Genomic DNA, 27206 nt, shown 5'->3' on the forward strand with positions numbered 1-27206 from the left:
GGGCTGGAAAAAAATCCCACTGGCTTGTCCACCTTGCCTGCAGGGGGTGAGGCAGTGCAAAGGGCTCTGAGAGCAACCGTGTGACTCCTCCAAGTTGACCAGACTTCTAGCTGGTTGGGCTCTCATATGATTCCCTAAAAATAGCAGCTCATGTTTCCCATCATTGCCGTCCAGCTATTTTAATTAGCCTGTGGTCTCTGGTTTTTGCTTTGTGATGTGTAAATAGGAAATATTTACGCTAGGCCAGTAACTCCACATTCCTCCCACCTCTTTTCTTAACTCAGAGGGATTAGAGCTATGTTTATAAAATGCCTAATGCATTTGTCTGAACATCTCTAAATATCACTGACTTTTCCATAATGTTTTTTTCAGATGACTGATTTTTAGATCACTCATGCTATTGACAGGTATTTTTTCCTTCATCTGACAAGTGTGTTTATTCCTCAACCTTCAATTGAAAATCTGCTCTGGTGCCCATCCTGGGACAGGCTGAAACTCTTCCAAACTGCAAAGGGCTCGGTTCCTGCTGATTTCACTGACAATTCCCAGTGGCTCAGAAAAGCAAGATTTCCAAGTGACATTGGTGCCCAGAGAGTAGATAGGTACCTGATGTGTCTTTTGGCTATTTTAGATTGGCCCATGTAGTACAGTACTTTGGTGCGACCTGTATTTGCAGGTTAATTTAACCATCTTCTGATGTTTAGCATTTCCTGTAGTAGGTTTCTGTTCTGCTACATGTCTCCTGCTCTTGGCAGAGCATTTAATATGAAACATCTGCACAAAAACATCTTTTTGGGGTTCTGCAGATATGATCAATGTATGTGACACCGCTGTCTCTTACTGCCAAGAACAAAACTTTGCTCCTGACTGCAGAGTCAGTTTAATTTGGGGGAAATAGATAGGATGTGGTTGTGACTGACATCCTTGCCAAAATTGTCACTGCGGCTCGTTCTGTTAGGGTCCTTCAGGTGCAAGTTCTGTCCCTGAAAGCCATATGAAGGCTGCTGAGCCCCAGTCTGCAGCCACAGCCAGGAATCTCCCAGAGCTTTTGGTTGGGTGTTCAGGGCTTGAATCCAGAAGAGCCGTCTCTGAGTCAGCTGAGGCTGGGTGATACTGGCAGCAGCAGAGAGAGCAGATGTAGTAAGCTTTGTTGGTTTCAGGAGAAGTCTGATTTGAGGGAAAGATCATAGCTTTTTGTTTGTGGGAAAATAATCTCTCAGTACTTTTAGAGGTAGGCTAAAAATGATTTTGATACTGTATTATATTAAAAAATGTATTGTAAAATTATGAATAGTAAAATCAAGGAAATACTCCTTTTCCTGATTCATGCTGAAATTTCCTCCAGAGATTACTTTTGCAGAGAATTTTTAGTTTGCCAGGCTTTGTTCCAAGCTGCAGTAAGGGCAGATAGAGAAAGCTCCAAGTACGTCATAAATCTGAATTTCTCTCCTTGTCAGAGCTCTAGGAGTCCCCAAAGCTAAGACTGATAAAACCCAGCTGCTGGCAAGGTTTGAACATGGTGGAGTAGTCCTGAAGAATGGCTACATAATGTAGAGTCCTACACCTGCCTCATCGCCCAAATTCTGCACAGTGAGGATAAACAGCCCCTCTAGCAAGGTGGAGAAATGGCTACGATGGAAGAGGCTGCAGGATGGGTCGCTTCTGTCCTCACCTCCACGGGCTCTGCTGGGTTTGTCAGGACAGAAGGTGGTTTGAACCTCAATGTGGATTGAGGCTGGATGCAGCAAAGAAAACCACAATGAGATCTTTTTGTCGTTTCCCATGATACCAGCTGCAGCACAACCTGCGTTGGGTAACAGGAGGTGCTGAGCAGAACATGTTTCTTTAATCTAGTTTCTTTCTGGGTGAGAAAATACCTATAGTGAGGCACCTTCTTCCCTCAGGACCCTCAGGCCTTTGCTGCCTCCTGCAGTCAGGGAAGGGGGGTGGTGCTGGTCTGACCAGAGCTTTTGCACAAAATCCAGCTGCCGAAGAAAGCAGTGGTGCTTTCCTGTATAGGAGAAAATGTGCAGATGCTCAGGCAAGTCCAATGCCTCCTACACGAGAGTGCAAAACTGATGACTTCAACTTCCATCAGGCATTCTATCTCCTCCAGCAAGGTAGTAAATTCAGAGATTACAAGAGGAGGAACAAATTGAGCACCCTCTCCCCAGAAACTGTATTTCCATCATCAGAGGAGGTATGCATTCAGATCAGCTTGAGCATGGAAGGGTTTGGGTCCAGGCTGCTGACATGCTGCAGGAATGGGACAGAATTTGGCAGACACTTCACCATGCAGACACGTCCCATGGAGTTGGAGCCCCCTTGCTGGTAATCAACCCCAGGGGCTTGGGCTGTCCCGAGGACGCAGGTGGAACAGTGCCTGGTTTGCACCATGACTACTTGCTCAGCACTGCAATGCTGCATTTCTCCTGGGCATGTCCAAAGCAGACATGCAGGTGCTAGCAACAACCCTGGAGAAATGTAGGCCTTGCAAGTCTTCAGGCAGAGCACAGCAATACCTGCCTGCAACTCTGGGGGTCAACCTGTGGAGCAGGTGCCAGTGTTGTCCTGCAGCGGGACGTGTTCTAGTCCCCGGTTCACCACTTCTGTCAAGTGTGTTCAGCTGATTTGCCCCTGGGGCTGCTTGGGTCAGCCCATGCCCTGCTCTTGTCTGTCCAGTGCCCCCACACCAAATTATTGCACTGACTGTGGTAGCCCTCAACAAATCAATCAGTCTGTGGCTGCGAGGTAAGGACTGAACCTGTATTGCTCTGCTGGGCAAAAAGGGCTGTAAACAAAAAACTGAAAACTCAATTTAGTGCCATTGCTCGGGTGGATTACTAAGTAGGCCCCTTGCTTGTTAATACCAAGAGAAATAGAAATCATTTACTTTCTACAACAAAGCAGTCTGATGCTTGTATTTTCCTAGTCTAGGGTGGCATGCTTTTATTTCTGTTTATAATCAGTTCCACTTTCTGGTTTCCGTGTACCAGGGACTTTTTGCATGTGGTTGGTCCCTTGACCCCTCAGGGTCTGTGTACTGCTTCTCTGGGACTTGCAGCTAAGGTAAAAAAGTAGAAACCTGGCTCTCTGAGCATGGCAGAACTCCCTTTATTTCCCTGGAAAAAGTGTTCATGGGTGGGACATAACTCAGAAAATCCTGAAAAATGCTTCTCTTGCATAAGGCATTCATGTCTGTATTCTCAGCCTTGCCAAGTATACCAAGTCTCAAATCTGTGTGTCTGTGTGTGAAAGATGGAGTTCATTATACTTACATACATTCATTTTCCATTGACATATTTGTGTTAATTGCATATTCTTTTCATATAAATTTAGAATTTCAGTCCAAATAGCTGTCTACAAAAGTTCATTGCGATATGTTATTGCTCTACACTCACTGAGAGGAAGCAGCAGGAATTTTTGCTTTCTAACTTTCCTGGGAGCAGGGTAACAACATCTATGTGCCACTGGGTTGTGTTTGCTGTGTGCTATTCAGTAATTTTCCCCAGAAGTGGTTTTATTTTAATGGCAGGCCATCTGATCCCAGAGTCTCATCTGAGCACTGAATTTGCAAATATATGTATTTATTATCATTATATTTGAACAAGTATAATGCCTGTCCCAAGATTCAAGCCCATTCAAAGCTGGAGTCTGAAAAGCACATTCATCATTCTGGGTAGTACTCACTCCAGCTGCTTTCCTGTGAGAGGCCTCTTTTGGCTTTTCCAAGCAACCAGCCACCCTCCTGTACAAGCAGCTCCAATTGATTTCCATGGGGTGTTTTTTAGTTGTGCCTTAGCCTCTAAGCAGTTCACAAGTTCATGGGCTTACAGAAACCCGGGCTATACCTGCCTCTCTTCATAGACAGCAAGGATGGGTTTATTTTTAGCACAAGTATTCCAGAAATACATTCCACCCCTCTTCAGAAATGTGTGGGAGAGACAGGCACACGTATGCAGACGGTTTTGCCTACATTCGTGACAGTGAGCACCCGAAAACTGCTTTTCCGCTGCCTGTTGTCATCCCAAACCCCATGTTTCTGCAGTTGTCTCAGAAAGCTCAGCTCGTAGGTGCTGTGATGCACGCATTCAGCAGATCTCATTGTGTAAGTGTTGGAACAGTGCAGGGCATAAGGAGCTGTTGGAGCATGCAGTTTGGGACCAGAACATAACAGAAGCGTCTTGATGTTTGGCAATGCATGTGTTTGGTTTAGGATGAATTAGGGGAAGAAGTGCAGCACCAAAAGCATAGACCAGGAGTCCAGGAGAGCAGGCTTTGCAACATTTTCCTGCCAGGATACATGGGGAGAGCAATACACCTCTCCCAGGTGAGGAAATCAAAGCTGAAGGCTGCTGTGGGGAAGGCAGGCCATTGCCTCTCCAAGGGCAGCTGGGCTCATGCTGCTCCTGGGTCGCAGGGAGCTTCTGGTCATCCCAAGCCTGCCAGAGCCTGGAGAATCTCAGGCAGCAGATTCGGCATACATGTAGTTGTCGCCTTGCCCATGCTGTAGCAATGTAATTAGCAGCTCTTTTTAAAATGCAAATGAGCACTGAGCTCACATGGAGCCCTGTTCTGCCATAGAATCAGGAGCCGGGCCATAATCACAGGAGGTTCTTCATTTTGCTGCAGGCTGTGGCTCAAGTCCAGGGTGATGCTGAGCCCCAGGAGAGCCCCACGACTTCAGTAAGGAGCTCTGTGCCCTCAGCAGGGCACGGGGGGCAATCCATTGTTTATATCTGCAGTACAAAAGCTTAGCTCGCCGACTTCACGGCATATTTCCCCTATTATTCAATATCCTACTGCAGTTTGCCAGATGAAACCCAATGCTGGCATGTGCCTCCCAGGAGGGCTGCTGGTGTTGTTTGCTTTGGAAGGAGGGTGGAATGGGGTCCTTACTCTAAGAACACTGGACACATTTGTCCAGCCCTGATGATGAAATGAGCTATTTATGAGAAGGCACTGGTAGGACAGTAATGTGTTACTCACGTCCATGCTTCTTGTACGGTATTTTTAATGGTGACCTTCATAAACATTTTGACTCCCACCTGGAGACACAAAAATGCGGTGCTTTCAAGCTTGAATCACTGGCAGCAGCAAGCCAATCGCACACCGTTACTTTCTGTATTAGTTATCTCTGAAGCATTACCACTGGCGAATCTGAATGTAAAAATAGCTGATGACTGTTTGTTTCATCTGTCTGTTACTTGACACCGCATGGTTATTCCAATACGTATGTTTGCCTCTTCCCCACCATGATCTCCGTTTGGCTTCCCCTTGCCTGATAACTATTTAAATACATTTTACTAACTTTGGATTCCTTGCTCACTCCACTTCACCTGGCTGGCAGGTCTGTGAGGGCTCAAGGGTTAGCTCCTCCACTTTTATTTTTTACTTATTTATTTTATCAGTGACTGTTCCTATTAAAATAACCATGTTCAGAAGAAGAGTCTGAAACTCGTAAATAATGGGAAGTGCTAATAGTAAGCAGACTGCTGTAAAATGTGCTGGGGCTTTGACTTAAAGGAAGAAAGCACAGCACTGTACTGCCCCTGATCGGGAAGCTGGAGCACCAAAGGTAAGGGGGAGGCATATGGGCATTTTTTAAAACCTGGAAATGGTGACGAATGATGGTGTCTGAGTGTGTGAATGTGTAACTGATCAGATGAGAAAAATAAAACAGCATTTTTATATTTTTCTTCAGGGATGAGAGGTGGAAAGTCCTTTCATTTTGTCCATCTCTTTTCTGCTCTCAGAAATGCAGGATTGCCTCTAAAAGTCTGTGTATGGAAAGAGCCATACATATAGATTTGTATGCAGTGATTACTGTTTATGACACATAACTGTTTGGTAAAGGGGGATGATTTTTGTTTTAAAAGACCACTAAATTGCTATGAAGCTCCATTTAATTGTCCCGCACATTGTGCTGTAAGCAACTTTAAGCAAATATACATTGATTTTATTTTCCAGATGATTACTGCCTAGAGATAAGATACTTCTACAAACTTTAGTGATTTGTGTAGGAGTGTGAAGGCATTTTTCTTTCTTTTTTTTCTTTTTTTTTAACAAATAGGAAGAGAACAGTTTAAATATTTTATAGACAGCAATTAGTATGCTATAGAGCCTGAAAAAGTAAAATACTTCAAATACCTAGGCAGTGCTAAGAGGTCACTATAAATGACTGTGACTATGACTTGTATCCAATTTTAATCACTGGAAAATTTCTTAAATGGTATAAGCTTTTCTGAGTCCAGTTGTTACAGAACTTCTTAGTCTGCCATCCAAAGGAACTACATGTTGTTAGCCTAGCGCAGAACTCAGCAGCAAGATGACAGAAATAATTGAAATAGAGTTTGAGAATCCAAATCCTTATTCTTTTTTTTTTTTTTTTAATGGTCTGTGAACAGGCAATCCAATTAGCTCTGAACAGGGACAGGCATCCTAGCACCAGGCCAAAGCAGCCTACTGAGGCTGACTTTATAGCAGCTCTCATTTAGAGGGTCCCTTGCTGGTGTTCTGCAGTTGCTGGGTGGAAAGCTGGAGGGAAGGAGAAGTGAGAGGAGATAAGAAGGAGAAATAAGCTTTCTGGTCAGTATCAAAGCCCATGGCTCTTTTCCTCCAGTTCTGCAGAGAACTGACCATGTAAAAAGCAAATGCCCTCAGTTAATTGCTTAGAGGTTAAGACTTGTAGAAAATACTAACAAATTAAATATTCATATTATCTAGGAGACGCAATACACCTAAATCTCTGTCCTTCTGTGCATGTCACTGGACGGGTTTTTAAATTACATGCATATTCCCAACTTACTTTGCAAAACATCTGTAACAGGCAATCACCTGTGTACTTGTAGGCCTCAGCCATGTGGAGGCATGCAGGTGTAATTGTGTCCCTGCAATGCAAAGCAAAAGCACATGGAAATTTCACTCTGTAGCTTCTTAATCCTATCTGCTTCTCTGAAATGTTTGTCTCATCTGTGCTTGCATTACTAGAGCTGTGCAAAAGGCAAAGGAAAATGCAAATCCCTCCAAGACCAGGAAAAAAGCCAACTAACCTTATGACCCAGGCTCGGAGAAATACCACTCCTCTGCATCAGCCTTTCATTTCTTTAGTCAAGCTGATTTTACACACACACACAAAGTTGCTGGCAGAGGGAAATTCTGCAAGTGATTTTTTTAGCTGTAGGCTTGGCTGTGCTACCTTACATGCAGCTGGGGAGCCGGGGCACACACAGCCTTGTCCACCTTAAGAAAGTGGGTGAGTTCATTGCTTTCAGAGCTAGCATGCATCACTTGAGGTAGGGTCTTGTTTTGGGACCAGCCAAGTCTGAGCCAGCTGACAGGTGTGTGGTGAAGGGGAGTGTAGTGCGGGCACATATATACACTGGTGCGGGAGCTTCACCTTGGAGAGAATGTTGTGCCTCTTTGATAAAGCCTGCATAAGGTTTTGGGTGAGTCAGTGGCTGCCGATACATATCAGTAGGTATATGCGTGTGTGTGCACATACTGAGCTTGGTGATTTGTGATTATGTTGCTGCTTGCCAGGCTTTTATGGCTTTCAAGTGTGTATGGTCAGAGAGTGCTGCTGAGACTCCTGTCTCTTGGCAGCCCCAGGGAAACTGAGGCAGTACTGAATCTATGAGCACAACCCTTCTCTAGGAGCAGGGTCTCCCTCTCCCTGGCCAAATGATCCTCTTTGGACAGGCATAGAAAACAGATATTTAATTATAGTCTTGGGTTTCCTTATCATCCATCTTCCGTGCTTGCAAATAATGATATACGTGAAGGCATTAGCTACTAATGATTAATCTAAATCATCTAGTAACAGTCAGACCAACCTTCCTATGAGCCACGCAGGTCAAATAATGATGCATATTTATTTTCAGTTTCTCACCTAGATACATCGCAATAGTTTCAGGGGTACTTTCCCTGTTGCTTACACACACTGTCTGAAGCTGTTTTGGGAACTGTGACAGGGCTATGGCAGAGCCAGGTACCAAAAGGCCACCTTACTCATACTTCCCACTTGAAAAAGATAGAGATGAAAATACCTGCAAGTTTGGGGAGTGTCTCTAAAAGAGGTGCTTGTGGTTAACATTTGGATACACCTTACCATGTAGTCAGCAGTATCTGGCAGCTGACAGCTACTGCAGATCCTGAGTCTCAGATATGCCTCTGTCACCATTAGCTGGGTCAGACATAAGCTGCTGCACCTGAACATCAGCTTGGTTTGCCTTTCAGCTTCAGTACAGACCCTTGTACAATTCTGCACCCTTCTGATGGCTTCTGTTCTGTTGAGGTATACTTCAGGTGTGAGGACAACATCACTGAGCTTGCTGAGGGAGTGAGGGGACTACCCTGGGCTACCCTGTATCAAGACAGCCATTGCCCTCTCTCTTGGGGAACAAGGATGGATTCTGCTTCAAACTCTTCTTCTTTTCTTTTCTTTTCTTTTCTTTTCTTTTCTTTTCTTTTCTTTTCTTTTCTTTTCTTTTCTTTTCTTTTCTTTTCTTTTCTTTTCTTTTCTTTTCTTTTCTTTTCTTTTCTTTTCTTTTTTTCTTTTCTTTTCTTTTTCTCTCTTTTATGTATCCATTTACAGGATAATAACAAGAAACATCTTAGTATACGCATTAACTGTAAAATAATGAGGAAGTACCTTAGGGACACACCATTAAACCATAGCAATGAATCAATGCCTGAATAGGAATTGGGAGTCTTCATTTCTCAGGATAATAAATGAACCCCTGTTTCACGCTGAAGAGGGAACTGGAAGGAGCTTCCATCTTATTCAGGAGGAGACCATCGGTTGGCTTTTGCTGCTCAAAAGAAGGAAAATAGTGTTGCCTTCAGAGATATTACCTGGGGCACAGGTGGGTGGGCTCCCCTATGCCCTCTCAAAATATTCACATATGTGAATAGCTGTCTGATAGCCAGCTTCCAGGTGGCACACACAGGTAAGACAGGCCACAGCTTTTATCCTTCTTCTCGAATGCCTCTGATGCCATCACAAATGGTTGAGGTGCAGTTTGTCATTGCAGGAAAAACGTTAAGCATATGGATGGCTCTGTGTTGAAGTCACACACTCTAGCCTGTCTAGAAGCATGTATGTTCGTGCTTGCCGTGTGTCTTGCTCAAGTACTGGGCTTTCTTGACTGCATTTGAAAGCTGCAGCAAGGTGTAAGTAAGAAATCTTGCTTTTTCTGCAGCCTGAGCTGGAAAACCTTGAAAACAAAAGCTTCCACTTTCTCTTCCCTACCCTGGTGCAAATCCATATCTGCTGGCCTGATGTTCACCATCTGAGCTCTTGGGGTCTGATTCTGTCTGTAGGGATGTTACTAGGGCAGAGCTCAGACAGCCTGGAAATTCAGTGTCTTTCCCAAAATCTCTTTCTCTAGATTCATTTTGCATCATGCTGGATATTGTTAACAGGTTGTATTAATGAAGTCCCGGCCCTGCCTTAATTTTCTGTAAATCTAGCAAAGGGTCACTGGAGCTGGTGAATTCATTCTGGTGCAAATCTGGAGTAAAGAAAATTTAATTTGGATTTGGCTTTAGTGTCCTTAGGCAGCTCACAGGGTATGAATATCATCCTTAGCTTCATGGCTGTGTGAAGATTAATGAAATGGGGTATGTGAATTCTTGCTATCCAGTTATGGATAGTTTATTCAGTGACTCGCACCCTGTCATCCAAAAGGACTGCCTTAGCTGCATGTCAAGGGAGACCGGCCATGGGTAGCAAGGCACAGAGTGCAACGGGCAAGCACTGTGCCTGCCACGGGCTGCCACATGTTGCCATGCTCCTCGATGCATCATTATGTCCCCTCTGATCTCCTGTTGTATGTTTAGGTGTGTCTTCCAGAATGTGTGTTTCTCTGGGATACTACTAGTTGCACTGGACTCTGGGGACAACGTGTTGCATATTGTTTTAGATTAACTCCTGAAACTGTTTTGGATTAACTCTTGAAACTAGTTAGGCTGTAAATCCTGATGTCTGCTTTGGATTAGAAGTTTTATTTTGTAAAAGTATGTGAAGTTCTGTGTTTCACAAGATCTTTAGAAAGTTCTGCATCTTTCCAAAGTCAAGATTGATGTATCTGGAAAGTTTCTTTGGTAACACAGGCTAGGTATTTCAGGATATTGCATGTGCCTAAATCCTGTGGAATTCAGTGGGTCATAAAGCCACTTAGAACTTGAAAAAATTTTGAACCTACAGATGGCTTGATTTTTTTTTTAATAGAAAATAGATTCAGCAAACTCCCTGTCCAAACCCTGCAAATAACCAGAATATATATATTAAAGGAGTAGGTGAGACCACAAGTAAAAGAATAATAATAACTTGTTTTCTGCACGAATTATATTTCCTGAGTGAGTATCCTGAGTGAGTGGGTGTGGGTCAGACTCTCCTTGTCAAGAGGCTTAAATGGTCTAAGTGTAAACTTGTGAGTGTAGATGGTATCGGTGTGCTGGGGCTGAGGGGAGGGCCAGCATAAGTGGGGGGTGGTTTCAGGTTCCCCAGCCTGGAGAGAGAAGTGCAGCATGGCTGGATGCAAGCTGCAGATTTCTTTGTGTAGGTCACAGAGGAGAATACACCAGGTTCTCTCTTGTGTCTAGGACACTTGCTGGTATCATTAGAATTTTCTCATGGGTAGGGCTGGGACTGTCCAGCACACTCCTTTACAAGATAACCAGGCCATTGCATTTGTTCTCTTGTCCATGTTTCTAATTCCCTTCCTCCCTGTCCTCTCCTGTCTCTAGCCATTGCAATGCTGCAGCACTCAAACTCTCCCTCTGATATGGGAAAATCTCCTTTCCTACACTCAGGAAGTAAAAATAAGCTTTCATCCTCTAAGACGCACTTGAGAGTAAATGAAAGGAGGTGAATACCTATCTCATTAGCCAGAATCCTGTCAGTGCTCTGTGGAGGGGCTGTACCAATGCAATGTCAGTCATCACTTCAAACTGGTGAGGAAGGTTTGAGTCTTCATGATCTCAGAAAGAGATAGATGTGTCAGGAGCCTGAGGAGAAGCTGAGGGCTTTACAGTAAGTCGGTCACCTGCAAATCTTCATGGATTCCACCATATAATGTAATACCAAACTACATCACTGTATTCAGCTGAAGAGTTTTATAGCATAAAGCTTCCTCCCTGCTCTTGAAGAGTCTTATGGTAAAGTACCACACTCCACAAAGGGCAGTATGAAGACATTTTTTACCTTAACTGCTGAAGGTTAAGCTACTCTTGTGGGATTCAGAAAACATAGATTAGGTTCCCTGGCCAACCACAGATGATTTAATTGAACTTGGACAAATCAGTTGGTTTTAGGCAGGGTCTTTGCTACTGATGTGTAAATGAGACATAAATCCTGCTTGCAGCAGGAGAATTTGTACGGATAAATAGCCATGAGGTGTACATGTACCATATTACTGAGGAGCTGTATAAATATCTCAGTGTATAATGACTGACCTAGTTACAGACAGTGGCCTTTTCCAGTCAGACATTTAATGCCAACAAATGCACTGTTTGGGTTCAGTTGCTTAAATGTCACTTGTCTGTGCTCACTTCAAGTCATGGGAGAAGCATCATGCCTTTGCCTTGTGATTCTTGCAGAGTTGTGCTGTTCCCAAGTGCTGCACCTGCTCATTGCCTCTGTTAGTCATGTACTATGTGCCTTTGACTTCCCCCATCCTTTCTGTGTGTTACTGACTCTACAAAGGCAGTGGGTAGGGATCAGGCAATGGAAGAAGTAAGCAGGAGTGGCAAGGAAGCCTCAGTCCAAACACGACCCTTTCTGAGAGACATCTCCTTCTTCCAGACTTGACAGAACTCTTGGCAGGATGGGGCATTTGGAGGACATTGGGAAAGGCAGTCCGGAGAGCAGCTGGAAATAACTGTTGGGTCTTTGCCATTGAACCAGAAAGGGAAAGGTAGAGAGACTGGCCATGATTCTCCATGGCTGTTGCAAGGAGTCTCTGTTCCCTCCATTTTTCTTCACGAGGTCTTCATCTTCCAGTGGCTGAAGGTTTGCGGTCTGAATGGAAGAGGTAAGCATTCCAGATGGGGCCTGGAAGAGGTTCCCTCTGGAGATAGGACACAGAGCAGGATACATAACACATGGTCACCAGCTACATATATTTCTTCTTTACATTCATGCTTCTACTAGATTGTAGTGACTATCCATTCTTATACTAGGTTGCAGTTGTGAATCTGATGAGCGTCTAGTTCCAGCTCCCATAATAACAAATGCACCAGCTTGAAAAGAGCTCGCTGGGAGAGAAAAAAATATTTTTCTTCAGAAAAATATGTTTTGATTAAACAAAGAATATCACAATCATATCCATTTTAACAATATTTCCTCTAGAAAGATAATTGGAATAGATTTTTATTATCATCTGGAATATTTACTTAGGAAAACTTCAAAACAAGATCACACTCTCTATTACAACAGAGTATTGTTTGATGCAGAACTTAAAATGAATAGTTTCAGTTAATGTGAAATAACACCTGGCCTCTCTGAGTTAATGACAGTAATAATAGACCATTTTAACTGCTAAGGCATATATTACATGTTACTTTTCATGGCCTGCAAGGTAAAATAATAAAATTATCTGAAATTAAAAGACATTGTAAAAAATTGTGAAATTTGTAATTGAAGTTCTCTTCAGAATCTTTTTCTATGTGAAATTTCTAAGACAATCCAAATGAGAGCATTCTCCCATCATGCACATGCACATGCACACAAACACACAAGCAAACACATTTCCAGATGCTAACATTGTCCACAAGGTAGCAACTCAGAGTGCCAGCCATCTCTGCTGGTGCAGTCTGGGATTAAATAATGTCTACCACACCACTCTTAGATCTAGATAGTCTGGTTATAATTGCAGAAAAGATCAATATTACTTTGTCACAAATGCACTGCTATTGTCAGTGGTGAGGGAAGCCAGCTAGAAAATCAGCATTGCCCAGAGGACATGATTTGGTGGCCTAGCCATGCGGTGTAACTGTGTAGGTTCCAAATCCCATTCCTTCTCATGTTGGTCTGAATGCCACATGGGGGCGAGGTTTGTCTCTGTAGAGATGTTGGATTTCTCTTTACTGTGGCTACAGTTACTCATGTAGCCTTCTGGACAATGCACCGGTGTGGGCTTAGGAAGTAGATGTATTTTGAGTCACCAATTCTGTTCTCAGTTATTCTACTGACGTCAGTAACATGACTCTAGATTTATACCAGTGTAACTGAGAACAGAAGTTGGCTCAAAGTCAAGAACAGTGTCTCCTCTTCTCTGGCCCAGGACAAGCTGTTCAAGACACAATTGCTGGGCCAAATCCGCCAGGGGAATGGACCCCAGTCTACACTGATGTGGTCCAGACACACAGTTCCCTCACCTTGCTGTTCAGTGCAATGATCAGTTGGCACAATACCTGAAGTCACCTTGTTCTGTGCTAGTCATTTCTTTCAGTGTTTGGGGTCTTCGATATAAGCCAGATAGCCCCAGTTCTCCATCCACCATCAGCTGGAGCAGGTGTTTTTATTTCAGTAAAGTGGTTCTTCTTCCATTGAGCAGGAGAACTCTCTGTGGCTGCCCATTATGACCACATGCATAAATGAAAGTGATCTTGCTGAATGAGGGAAACAGAGACTTGTGCTAACAGTTTTCACCTTATGACCATCTTTATGCAGAAACTGCCTTTCCTGATGGTTCAGGGAAATGTGGATGGAATATCACTGTCTCTCTTGCCAGGCAGCTCCTTGGTGAGGGCATTGTAATCTTCCTCCCAGACCACGTGCCCTGAGTACTGCTCAGAAGAGGCAGTGTTTGTGGAGATGCCCATGCATTAGGGCAGGTCTGAGGGAACACTTGGTTCTGATGCAGCACAGTATGACCAACCCACACACTCTTGGCAGTCCAAGCAGCTAGCAGTCACTGCAGGGCTCTGGGTTTTGAGCTTCCTTGTGGATGGATGCCATGCAGAGAACACCACATGAAGAAACCAGCTCGCAAAGATGAAAATACAACCAAACTTCCTTCCCTGTCCCTCCCCTTCCCATCCTCAAGGGGAATGCAGTGCTGCTGACTTCAGACTGCTATGTAACTTGCAAAGGCACTGCCAAAATGCCACCGCGATGTGTCATGGCAAAATATTTCAGCCAAATACCAGCCCAAGGGGGGTGGAGGAACCAACCATCCCTTTCTGTATTGCAGCAGCACTGATGTCACACACTGCAGCCAGCTTTGCTGGTTCACCCAGCTCCTGCCTAGTGAAAACAGTTGACATTCAGTTTGTGCCAGGCCAGGAATAGTCTCTGTAACTTAACCTCCTCATCACAACTTGCTAGGCATGTAAGAGATCCCCTGAAAAAAGCCTCTTTTTTAAAAGGGAAGGGAGTTTGATTTCTGATTAAGCTCCTTGAAATCTGAACATTCATCAAAGCTTTTCCAGTAGCTTTTATCGGATGGTGCCTACTGCAAACACCTGAGATGTTTCTCAGCATTTCCCAATCAGTTTCAAACGTTCAGGTTTGCTTTCTTCTATATTGAAAATAAATAGACTAAAATCACATATCCCAAATTTTAGAACTAGATGAATCCTGAGCTAAATTCAGACATTGTACTTTGCTTGCAGGCTTCCATACTTGTACAAATAGATAGGGAAATGTGATTTTACTGGGTTACTAAGCCAACTATAAACAGCTTTCTTTGCCCAGCAGTTTGGAAGGTGATGTTATACAAATATAAGGAATAGTTAGACCAGTACAGTCCTGCTATTTCAATTCAGTCCTTACAATGATCTGCATCTTGAACACTTGGTATAGGTACATCTTTTCCAGCTTGAAACATTACACTGCCCAAGTGCTAATGTTATGTCCAGGCAAGACAAGGATCTTCACAAGGGTTTCAGAGACAGTGACAGTCACTATTCTACTTTAATCAGTGGCGCTGAGTTGTTTTTGTAACAGTGACTCCATCTAGGAAAATAATTGCTGAGATTACATCACAATCCCCATGTTTATTGTTACCCTACTCACTTTTCAGCAAATGTTCTCAGTTTACAAGGGACAAGATGTTTCTTCAGACCTCTGTCCATGATATCTGAAAGCCAAGCTTCCTCCTAGTTCAGGCATCACCACCAATAAATAGTGATAAGCATTGTGCCACTGGAATTTAGTCAACAGCTCCGTTGATGAGTGTGCCAGAACATAATCACATGCTCCCATGGCTGTGTTGGCTTCGCACAGTTAAGAGTACCACAGAAGCAGTAAAATTGTAATTTAATCTCTGGGCAAAGAGATAACCAAGTACACATCTCTGCAGCGAGGATGCCATTTTACATCTGTCTACAACCAAATGTAGCATTTTTTGGTATTTCTTTGCTTCTACTCTTTTTTTTTTTTTTTTTTTTTTTTTTTTTTTTTTTTTTCCCAGAAATCTTAAAAAGATTGTGAAAAGTTCTAGTTGATACAAGCTTGTCCTTAGACTAACAGAGATAGCTTTCCTTCCACAGATAAGGTGTAGGAGACCATCCCAGCAGGCAAGCTTTTGTTGCCCCTTTGGCCAGTGTGTTTTGACTGCTGCAGACTGACACAGACGTTTCCTTAGTGCAGGCTCTTCCTTCAGGAAAATCTACACTACCTACTTCTATGTCCCATTTGCACTACCTTAGTGCCAGGAAGTTCTCCCTGTAGGAAATAACTATTGTCTTGCAAGTATTAGACACGCTAGCCTGAAATCCCTGGGGGTCTCCCCAGCAAATGGGCAGCTGCAATGTGTGTCTGCCATAGCTGAACTTTCCTTTAGCATCTCCTGATTCTGACTCAAGTGCAGAAGCAAAAAGATGATTTGTTTACTGCCCCTCACCATCCCAGCTGTCCACCTTTGGTCTTCTTTACAACAGAGGCAGAAAAAAAAAGGGTTCTCAGGTCTCAGCTGCTTCAGTTCCCAGCCCAGCAGATGGACATCTGTCTGTCCTTGCTGGCAGTAGGAAGTCAGATGCAGCTGGAATGGAGGCACTCATTTTCCTCTGTAGTCCCTCTGGAAGGGTAGCACAGCTGGGAGGTAGAGAACAGCAGGAAAGAAGTCATCTGGTGGCCCAATCCCTCCTTTTAACCTGGAGAAATCACCCACCCTCTGGAGTGGGAAGACAGCTGGGAAACCATTGCTCACTCGGCAGCTGGTCTCTGGTGAGGCTACCGGGGTGTTGAAGGTTGTTTGACTGTTGTCTGTTAGGAACCTGACTGCCTTCCACAAGGTACCAAACCCTCAAATTATCAGTGTGGGATGGATACCTGTCTCTTTTGGTAAGAAATTTTGTAAATCACTCCTGAAATCGTTGTAAAATGTAAATGAACAAATGAATGAATGAGTACAGCATGTGAGAAAATCTTCAGCTTGTGCAAACAAATGTCTTTGTTTTTGAACTGTAGAACTCAAGATCAAAAATGCTGAAGATTGGAAACGTCCCAATATACTCCTTCTGTCACGTCTACGTTGTTGGACTGTTTTTACCTCCTCACTAAAGATGGTCAGAGATGAAGCCAAATACAAGCATGAGAGGAAGTTCTAGAGTTGAGAAGCAAAATTACATGGCAGGTATGCACCTGAATTTCCCTCTCATGTAAGAGTTAAGCATCTCAGCCAAGAGCAGGATGGCCTTTCTCTGGTCTTTTTTTTTTTTTTTTCCTTGCTGCATTATACACAAAAATGTATATATGGTAGGGAAAATGAAGCTCTGTTTTGAAAAATCTTTGTAAAACGTAAAATGGAGAAGCTCTATTAAGCTCGTTTTATTCTGGTGTAAATCTACTGTAGTTCTGCATAGGTCATTGGAATTGTATGGCTGGGAGGACAGAATCAAGATTCACTATGATAATTTAAATTTATAAATAGGTTGCCCTATTTATTTATTTTTTTTAATAATAAAGGAAGGTGAGGAGTGTTTTCATTTCAAGAAAGAACTGTCTGAGTTATCTCAGCTGAGTAAGCCTGGTTTCTCTGACTTTTCATACTTGGACTAGCACTGAGTCATTACTGGGAAAAGATGCCTTTTCCAAGAGTCGCATGGAGACATGATAAAGTGAAATTTGTGGACCTGGACAGCTGGAGGGTCTGAAATCTGGATTTCATTACTCAGTTCTATAGTAGATTCAAAGTGTAGATGGGGACAACCTCCACCTGTATAGAAGCTGGATGCTACTGTAGACGTGAACTTCGCTGTTTCAGATCATCACAAGTTAATGAGGCAATTCTACTGGGAAATGGAAATACAGATCAGACTTTCTTTAGGGAGTGGGTTTTACATTGTTCTTGGATGTGCTCCTAAAGTGAGTTTCACTGCAGCGTATAGTCAATAGCCTGTTCAAGCCCTTGAGTGTGGGAATAAGTATCTAAAGAGTTTAGAGAGAAAACTCTAAAGGGTTTTAGAGTGTACATTTCAAGTATAGCTGAAGGGTCTATTTTGCTTATATTCTTTCCATCCAATGATTCCCCCACCCTGTCTTCAGGCTGATGTGGAGATAGATATTGCTGTGGGCTCTGCCTTCACATTGTATCCAGGGATTAATGGAAGGCTGTATTATTTTATAATTATGTGGAATGGGTTACTATTTGCTCTCAGCTGTTTGGAACTGAAACCAAATGTTCTCTGTGCTCCTTTACTGGGACTGCTAGAGTCCCCTAGGCACTCCTGCCTTCTGCTGGCTAAATTGATATTAGCAGGCTCTTCAGTTTCAATATTCCAACCCAACCATATCTGGATATGGGTGGCTAAAGCATTTTACCTCAGCAATATTTGCTTGGAACATGCTAATGAACAGTAAAATATTTTTTATTATTCTTTATGCTTTAGCTGCAGTGCCATTCTACTTTTTCAAGCAAGGGCTGTGCTCAGGGTACAAGTCACAGGAAAGCTCCAGCCTAACATGTGGAAGTTCTTTTCTCAAGACATAGTGTGCAATGATGTACTGTGACATTCTTTGTTGAAATAGGTTTTCTTTTCTTTCATTACTGTTTTACTTTTTTTTTTTTTTCAGCCAAAAAAAAAAAGGCCAACCTCTTTAGCCAAACACTTGCACAGCACTTGGAAGTGTTAGTGGCTAGAGGTATGCAAGGGAAAGTACTTGAAATTTGGCTCTTAAGTCTTTGTTTAAGAACTAGAGTAAATAATCTAATGTGAAATAATTTTTAGTGACACTTTCCAATAACTAAGCTATCTACTGTGAGCTACCTGAATTGACTGAAATAATTATTGTTTTTCATGTTGTTTAATGCACTCCTAGCCTTTTTTTAGAACACATGTAGGAGCAAATTAGTCAGTGACTGGTACATCTGGAAAATGCTATTTGTCTAATAGTGTTGCTGTATAAAAATGATAATTCATATTTTTTGGCTTTGCAGAGGAGAAAGCTTCCTTCACCTGTTCTGTAAGATGAATCAATGTGCAGCAGCCCTGTCTGGAGGAATTCCCTTATGCTTGTAAATCGCAAACGACTGGAGCTACCCAACACAGTCATCTGCCTGCTTGATACCTGAAATTAATCATTTGGATAATTCATTCATGACTCCCATGAACAATGCAGGGAAATAAGAAACATACAGAAGGACACAGTGACTCCTCAAGTATTGGGAGTCTTCTGGATGATGCAGACCGAGAGGTGAGCAGCCTCACAGACCGGGCTTTCAGAAGTCTGTGTGTGGCAGAACTTGAAGACTCTTACAATGAACCAAATCTTGCCATTTCCCCTGACCTTGCCCACCAGTTCTCTGCTAAATTTCATCCAGGGACATTAAACCATGCCATCAAGCTAACAGCAAGCTGTAACAAGCTAACAGCAAGAAACAATGAACATACAATATGGGCTTCAACATTCCAGCAGTTACCAAAGTATGCTCTGGAGGAGAAAAAGATTGCTAAAAATAATACCCTTGGCACAGAAAGGAAAAAGCTCAATTTGCCAGTCCCTGGTCCAAGGAACAATAAACATGTTTCAAAAGTGTCCTCATTGATTAAGACATTTGATAAGACTGCAAACCAAGGGTCAGGAGGTTCCCTGATAGCCATTAAGCAGCCCATTAAAAATAGCTTTCAAAAAAGTAAATTAAATCATGGAAACAATATGGCTTGCGGGGATGACACAGCTATTTTGAGCATTCACAAGGAACTTTCTGAATTTTCTGAGGACGGTCAAGACAGCCACTGCCTTACTGGTAAACACGAGCCACAGAAAAGACCTAATAAAATAGATCTGAGTTATTGTGGTTCTGATGGTTATTATCCTGTGCTGATTGAGATGTCAAAAATAGCCAAGTCAAATTTTTCCCGTTCTTCTAAAAAGGCTTTGAAAAACAAAAATATGAAAGTTAATGAGCCAGCAAAAAAAGGCAATTTTCTTCACAGTGAGAATAGTGCTTTTGAGTCATGGAAAGTCCATCATAAAAAATTGACTGAAAAACAGGAATTTGTTGATCTAATAACAGAAAAGGAAGGTCTTACATACCTTGAAGAAGCACCGTTTAGTAAAGGATCCCACACAAGTGAACATAAATTGCCACCTGACAAGACCACTGTTGCCAAGAAGCAGGAGAAAGATTTTCAGATGGAGCCACCACCACCAGAAACTGCATTCAGCACTCCCCTCCCAGCTGTATTTGTACCTCAGGGGCCCCTCCATTCAGGAACTGAATTTCGTGCTGCTCTTCCTCCTGCACCCCCACCTAGGATCCATGTGCACCATGGTCCTCCTCGGCCACCCCCAGTCCCTCAGGCACTTCCTCTTGCAGCTCCCACCCAGCAGAGCCATCCCCCAACACCCCCCGTCCATGAAGCTCCTCCTGTACCACTGCCCCCCTTGCCAGTGCAACTTTCCCCCCTTGCCTTGTCCCAGGCCTCCGTCTCACCTCAGTCTGTGTCCTCCAGGATCGTTTCATCCTCACCTGTGTCCCAGGCACCTGTCCCACCTCCACGAGTACACCCACCCACCTTAACTGAAGAGGAAGACATCAGTCCCCAACAGGACACCATCTGTCCACCCTGGAGGAGACCAAGGACTACAAAAGAGGCATATGAGAGGAGACAGACTTCAAAGGAGAAGTTCACAGCCAGTGATGAGACATGCTCATTGTCTGAAAAGATGACCAGAGCCAAACCTGATCTGGATGTGACTCCTCTGGATAAACAGGCAAACTCCCCTGGATCAGCCAGTCCCACTTTCAATATCACTGAACTCTTAACACCCATCATACCACCAAAGCAGGAGGTGGACCCCATGGAAGGTGAGCTGATCCCGCTGACACCTCCTCCCACTGACAGCGTGGCAGAGAGGGACGATGAGGCGACCAGGTTTGGTGATTACAGGTCTCGGGATAGTTACAAGGCAAAAGCATCAAGTCTGTTATTCAACTTGAAGGATGTGCGTAAGCGTGTTAAAAGCATTTATACCCCTTCTCCTATGTTAAGGGCCCTGGAGAATAAAAATAAGACTAAGGAAAATATACAGGAGAATATAAAAGTGAATACCTCATCATCAACTTTGCAAGAAATAAGTAACAAAAATATTGCAGAGAAAGACGAGTCGAGTGATATAACTTCTGTATTGTCTGAGTGTGTTCATGAAAATGACAATAAAACTGATTTAACTGGACACTTTACAGACAATTACCTGACTTTGAGTTCACCCCAGACAACAGCAGACCTTTTATTTCACCAAACTGGAGACAATTTACAGCAAGATAATTCAAAATACAAAGAACTGGTTAAAAACACAAGGGATAATGAAAAGATGTTCAGGCATCAATCAGAAGAACCCTATTTAAGAAAAAGTCTGCCGTATCCAGCACTGAAGGCATACAGTAGAGACACTACAGATACAACAGCTGGGCAACCTGTGCAAAAACCCAGCTTCCGAGCTGAGGAAATTGAGAGACAGGCTGGTCATCAGAATGAAAATTTTGCTTTTAGAACCCTTCCAAGCCAACTCTCACCAGCAGAGGATGTGCCTTACAGTGACATCCAAAGCAATGTGGCAGTCAGTGGCCATGAAGCACAAGGCAAAAGAAGCCCTAGCTCTTCTGAGCAATCTTTTGTCTCCACAGTAGAGCAGCCATTTCAGGAGGAGCCATTTCCACTGGATCCCCTGATACAGAAGTCAAGTCTTCAAGAAAGCCAGAGGACTAAGGGTGAAATGAGTGCAGACGGTAAGAAAAGCCATGAGGGAAGAGTGAAAGCAGCTGGGGAAGATGAACTTCAATATTATGCTTGTATCAGCTCTGGTACTGGTGCAGCAGAGAGTAGGGAGGGTAGGGTTACTGGGAATGAACAAAGGAGCTTGATGAAAGAAAAAATAAGGCAAGAGAAGAAGGAAGAGGTCAATAGCATGGATTCTGCTTCTGACAGCATAAAGGACACCTCCACCCCAAGGTCTGAGGAGACACAAACACAACCATCTTCAAGCTCATCCAAACCCTGTCTGTTTATGATCAAAGATAACACATTCAGGTCACCTCAGGTAATAAGGACTGTCAAGTTGCCCCTGTTCAGGTCCTTTTCCCTGGATGATACAGTGAGCAGCAGTTATAAGGAAATGGAAGGTAGATTTGCATCCTCAGCAGCACACAGCAAGCAGCCCCGAGACACATTGCATGCCCAGGAGCGAGGCTGGTCGGCACTGAGGCGCAGAGGGCAGCAGAATGTGAGGGAAGGCACGACTGACAAAGAGAGAGATGCCAGTGAGTCTGGATCTACTTCAGCAACACTGGACCCCAACCTTCTGGAAGATACAGAGAGCTTTTCTTTAGGGAAGCTGATGGAAGAAGATGAAGAGACGTGTGCTTTGTTAAATAAAGTTGGGAAAATGAATGAGGAAAGTGTCTGCAGCAGTAAAGAGAACTCCCAGATTAGGAAGGCAAGACGCAGTTTAACACAGCCAAATTTGGGTCTGGAAAATGACCAAGCACGAAACAACCCCAGCTATCCCATAGAAAGAAAGACAAATTACTTTAAGAACCATCATTTATCTAAGCGTAAAGGTGGTTCTTGTGCGAAAAAAATAATAACTAGGGAGACAATTTCCCCTGTGACTGGCTCTGTATCAGAGGACCACATATATTCTCCTGTATCCCATGAAGTTTTAGAGGATATCCCACACATGGAAGGTGGGTCAGTTTTATTAGACAGTCTTGAATGCTCTGCTGTTACAAGCCCCAGGTCAGGAAGCACGATGCACTCTCTTGTTGCCAGTTTACCATCAGATAAACCAACAATTTCTAGCCTTGGAGAAACAGAGGATGCTATAAACCCTGCCTTGCTGAACACGACACTGAGGAGCCAAGCAGATATGTCTGCAGAAGAGATACTTGATTCAATGCAGAGACATCTACTTGATTCTGCCGGGGAAGCTGAGAGATTGGAGCTCAGGGGACTTGGGGAGAGAGGAGCAGGCAAGCCTCCTGCTGTGCCACCAAAAACAGAAAAGGCACTGCGGCGGGCCAAAAAGCTGGCAAGCAGGAGAAAGAAAATGGAAGAGCAGCAGAAAAAACATCAGACAGAACATACAGATGCTGTAGGGAGAAAGCCTTCTCATTCTGGACAGGCAATAGTATCTCCCTCACCCCTGGGATATTCCCCTCTCCATCCTGTCCCTCACTCAGCTTTTCCTCCTACAGAAACCAGTATAGGAAGACCCACTGGTGCATCAGCAGTAAGCCCTTCACCTTCTTTAACCCAGCGTAAACTCCTCCAAGACCCTGACTCTGGCCAATACTATGTAATTGATTTACCAGCTGAAGTTAATTTGAAGACATTTTATGACCCAGAAACTGGCAAATATGTTCAAGTCTCAGTCTCTTCCTTGGAAGGGAATTTATACCCGCCCTCCTCTTCAGAAATTAGGAATTCTCCCTACGCCTCCTACCCTAGAGTGTTGCCTTTACCAGCTTCATCTGTAGCAGTGCTGAAGTCACCTTCTCAGCTCTCTGAACCTACGTGGTTAATGCCAGCTGTGCCAGGAGAACCACCCGAAGATGGCCAACAGAACTACAGAGGCAATGAAGCTGTGGATACTCAGCCATATATTGAACCTGTCTCTTATTCCTATGGCCAAGATGCTGAAGAAACTCAGGTTCACTTAGGAAAGGACATGAGCCCAACCCCAAATACAGACCTAGTGACCCTCACTGATTTAGATGATTTTGTTGCTGAAGGGGTATCCTGAAAACCAAAATAACAAAACATGCCAGCTAGTGTTTTTAAGATCCATTTGGACAGACACACGCACACACAAGCACATGCAGATTTTATGTTTGTACAACACTATATTTCTGAACCTCATTGTGGTCTGGGTGGGAAGGAAAATGAAAGCTGACCGTGTTGAAAGATGCGAGGTGATGATCACTCTTAAGAAGTGTGAAACTGAGTAAGCCCCAAATCATCAGTGAGATAAAGGGGCAATGCCAGCTAAACAAATGAATACAACAGTATGAAGCCACTGCTTGCTGCTGCTGCTGCTTTGCCACTATAGTGGCTGGGATTGCCAAAGCAAGAGTCCTTTTGCCCAGATGGGTTGCATGATGTATGACAGAAAGTAAAACCTGTGAAACCATCCTGTCCATGCTATGAGACCTAGGAAAGATTCTGCATCTCACAAACTTTCCTCACACCCTGCTTTCAAAGTGTATTGACAGATGGAAAGCCTATGGCTACAAATATGCCATGATAAACCTGAGAGTCATTTTTTGCACACACTGATTACCCAGATGTTATTGACAAGAAGATTGTATACTGGATGCACTATACAGCAGTCATATCAAAGAAACATTTAAACAACCAGAATACATTTGCAGCTGCTCTGGACTTCTCATATACCTTTGCAATATCCACTAACAAGCTGCTGAATTCTTTATATTTGTTGATAATCTCCAAATATGCTCTTCTACAGTCAGGGGTTATTTATAATGCAAATTTAAACTTCAACTTATCTCAATACTTGGCCTGAAATATTTTGGAAAGGTGCAAGGCTGAATGAAATCCCTTAACATTATTTAATTTTTTGTTAGGATGAGAAGACTTTTGCTTATTATAATTGAAATGCTTTTTGGTTTGGTTTGGTTTTAGGCTCCCACTGAAATACAGTGCTAACTTTTAAAACCTGAAAAATATTGTTTCTAATTTTGGTCTCATGCAGTCTGTGATTTAAAGAAAAAAAAAAAAAAAAAAAAAAAGAAGAAGAAGGAAAAAAAAAAAAAGATACAACACATCCAAAGTACTAATTTCTAGAAAAGTGCTTCTTTGAATTATCACTATTCTTTGAAAGCTCTATATCAAACTATAACTCGTCTTTGTTTAAGATCTTCTTTATCATCATAGATAATAGAAGAACCTTGGTGAAAAATGCAATGTGCCTGCTTATAAATATCTAAATTTGGAGTATTGTTTTCCCTTTTTTTCCATTTCATTTGAATAGTTTTCTCTAATTAAAATTGAAGTACAGGAGTTCAAAGGATCAGACATTAATGTCTGCAGACATTAAAATTTTTAAACAATTTTGACTTGGAATTCAGAAAATGCAGTCTCCCCTGTGACGGCTCATTTTGAAAGAAATAAAAAAGAAGAATGAAAATCAGGAGTGTTTCAGGGATAAGGATCGCATATCAGGCTGTTATGTTAAGATAAATGGTACCTATTATGAATATTTTTCTTCTATTTTGGTCACAAATATTTTACTAAACTGACATGGGGCCATTTTTGTTGTACTGTTACCAGCTTTCACTGTATATTGTCTAATGCCTATCCAGCGTAGGGCAGAATGTCATCATGTTAAAATACTGAGAAATGGATTTATTGAAATTTTCCATGGTACATTTAGACAGAGACTATGTAATCTGAAACCCTAGCAGAGTGTGCAAGCCATGGTTTTGATTTGATATTACAAAAGTAAATGCCCTTAACAGCCACAAGTCAAGAACCAGGCAGGTGCTCAGAAGACATAATAAAAGCATGCTGTCCAAGGGGAGACTATGGATACAAACTATCTGTGCACAGACATGAAAAAATGGTGATTTGATAAACAAAACATATAACCACATTAAAGCAAACAAACAAACCAACCTTTTGTTTGATTAACCGTTGTTCATTTTGTAGATGTGCACACTTACCCTTCTGCACCCTTTGCTCTTGAGTTTCTTCTTTTAGTGTGGAAAGTGGGATCCTCCAGTATACTACTTCAAGGTATGTTAGGAAATCAGGGAGCATTTTTCACTTCTTGTAAAGGCAAACTGAAACCTGGGTGTCTGAAGAGGAGCCAGTCCTGACTCAGATACCAAATACTTTTGGCCAATCTTTTCTGTTAGCTTATGGGAGCTGCATTCACAGTAGAGTGGCTCTCTGAACTTGCACATGTTCCAGAGGGAGTTTTGTCCTAAAGAATTTGTAGCTAAATGAAACAAACACAGAACTGGGAAACTTTGAAAACAAATATGAATAGGTTTCTTATCATATATCCAGAGCTGTCCCTAGAGTGATTTGCCACAGGGAGTGATTGATGTTATACAAGTGTTGCGCCAGGTCCCAACTCAGTAATGATTCTGTTTGAGGATGAACCCATCAGCAAACCTGTCTCTGGCCTAGATCATACTATTGGCCAGCTTTTTGCTAGTCTACAACACACACACACACACATGAATATATGTACTGATAAAGCTGCTGCTATAAAAAGACAGCAGTAATGCCTGTGTTGTTGAACACAAAATGTGCATTAAAAGGTGGCCAAGTTACATCTTTTCAAATAACAAATATTTACCTTTCCTCGTCCGTTTCTGTTTTTTGTTTGTTTGTTTGTTTGTTTGTGTGCTTGTTTTCTTGGTTTTGTTTTTGTTTTAATTTCTGCTTTGGGAAATCTGTGTCAGATGGACAAAATAACAGCTGTGAATTGACCTCTTTGGGAGAGGAAACTATGGGAAATGTGCAACAGCCAGCAAGACAGTTCCATAAGCACTGTTCCATATTCTCCCACATGCCTGGTGACAGGACGTGGGGGAACGGGCTAAAGTTGCGCCAGGGGTGTTTTAGGTTGGATATTAGGAAGAACTTCTTTACTGAGAGGGTTGTGAGGCATTGGAATGGGTGCCCAGGATAGTGGTGAAGTCACCATCCTTGGAGGTCTTTAAAAGACGTTTAGATGTTGAACTTAGCAATACGGTTTAGTGGAGGACTTGTTAGTGTTAGGTCAGAGATTGGACTTGATGATCTTGAAGTCTCTTCCAACCTAGACAATTCTGTGATTCTGTGATAATGCCAATGACCATGACATTAAATCACACAATAAAGGTGTCTAGGCAAACTAAGCTGGTTTCTGCCTTGCAGGAGCCTGTGGTAGCTCTGTGTGTAAAGAAGCCCAGCAGACTGTAAGGAGCCAATGCTTTCACTGCTCCCTTCTCTTGCAGTTGCCATTTTTGCATGCTGCATTTCTGAGACTTGGTTGCAATGGCTGATCTTCCCTGAAGGCATGACAGAGGCAAACAGGCCCAGGGAGAGTCCCAGGTATCCCTCAGCTTGGCCCTGAACCACCTCTCTTTGAACATTTCTCTCTCTGGGGCAGCCCCAACACCTTTCACTCCCCTTGTCACAAAGCAGATGTGGACTGCTGTCCTGCAGCCATGGCTCTCTCCCAGGAGCTCAGCTTTCCTCATGAGAAATGCTGCAGTTGTTTGAGAGAGTGTGGTTTAGTTGAAATGGCCTGCATGTGTGGATTTTAGCATCTCCTTGTGTGTTCAGGGACTTCCTAAACCATTTTTTCCAAGAAAACGTGTCATTATTAATTAATAAACCAAATAAATGGGAGTTATTTTACAATACTGGAATGACTTCCAGTCAGCTTTTTCATTGTAATTATATCTAAGTGTAGTTTTATCTCCAGTCATGACCACAGAAACAGTCGACAATGGAGAAGTGTGTGTGTGTGGTATACAATCAAAGGTCTAGGAGATGACTGTTTGCAGGACTTCCTCCTGCTTTCTAGCCCTCCTACAGAGGGGGAGCCAGAGGCTGGGCAGGAACACCCCACGCCAGCACTACTCCATCTTTCCCACCACCCTGCCACATGAGGGCCGCGGCCTGGCCATTGGCCCTGCGGTGAGGTGCCAGAAGCCGGGCCAGCAGTTCTGGAAGAGGTGGCCTTCCTGCCACCACCCACAGGCAGAAAGGCTTTCACACCTCCCTGTCCT

At 43.1% G+C, this 27206-nt stretch overlaps 1 protein-coding gene across 6 annotated transcripts in view; it reads left to right on the plus strand.

Moving 5' to 3' along the window:
- Positions 1-25091, plus strand: part of LOC311439878 (cardiac-enriched FHL2-interacting protein) — an 87402-nt gene extending 62311 nt beyond the window's left edge. For 4 of the 6 annotated variants that reach the window (XM_084526134.1, XM_084526135.1, XM_084526133.1 and 1 more), the window contains exons 2-3: positions 16421-16586; positions 18390-25091. In XM_084526134.1, coding sequence (XP_084382260.1) covers positions 18566-23200 — 4635 coding nt within the window. In that variant the 5' untranslated portion in view covers positions 16421-16586; positions 18390-18565 and the 3' untranslated portion in view covers positions 23201-25091. Of the gene's footprint in view, positions 1-5232; positions 5579-11809; positions 12039-16420; positions 16587-18389 lie in introns of those variants that run through there. The other 2 variants (XM_084526132.1, XM_084526131.1) reach the window with 2 other exon arrangements.
- Positions 25092-27206: the final 2115 nt, after the last annotated feature.

The sequence above is a fragment of the Aythya ferina genome (assembly GCF_964211825.1).
Source record: "Aythya ferina genome assembly, chromosome: 7".
Lineage (NCBI taxonomy): Eukaryota > Metazoa > Chordata > Aves > Anseriformes > Anatidae > Aythya > Aythya ferina.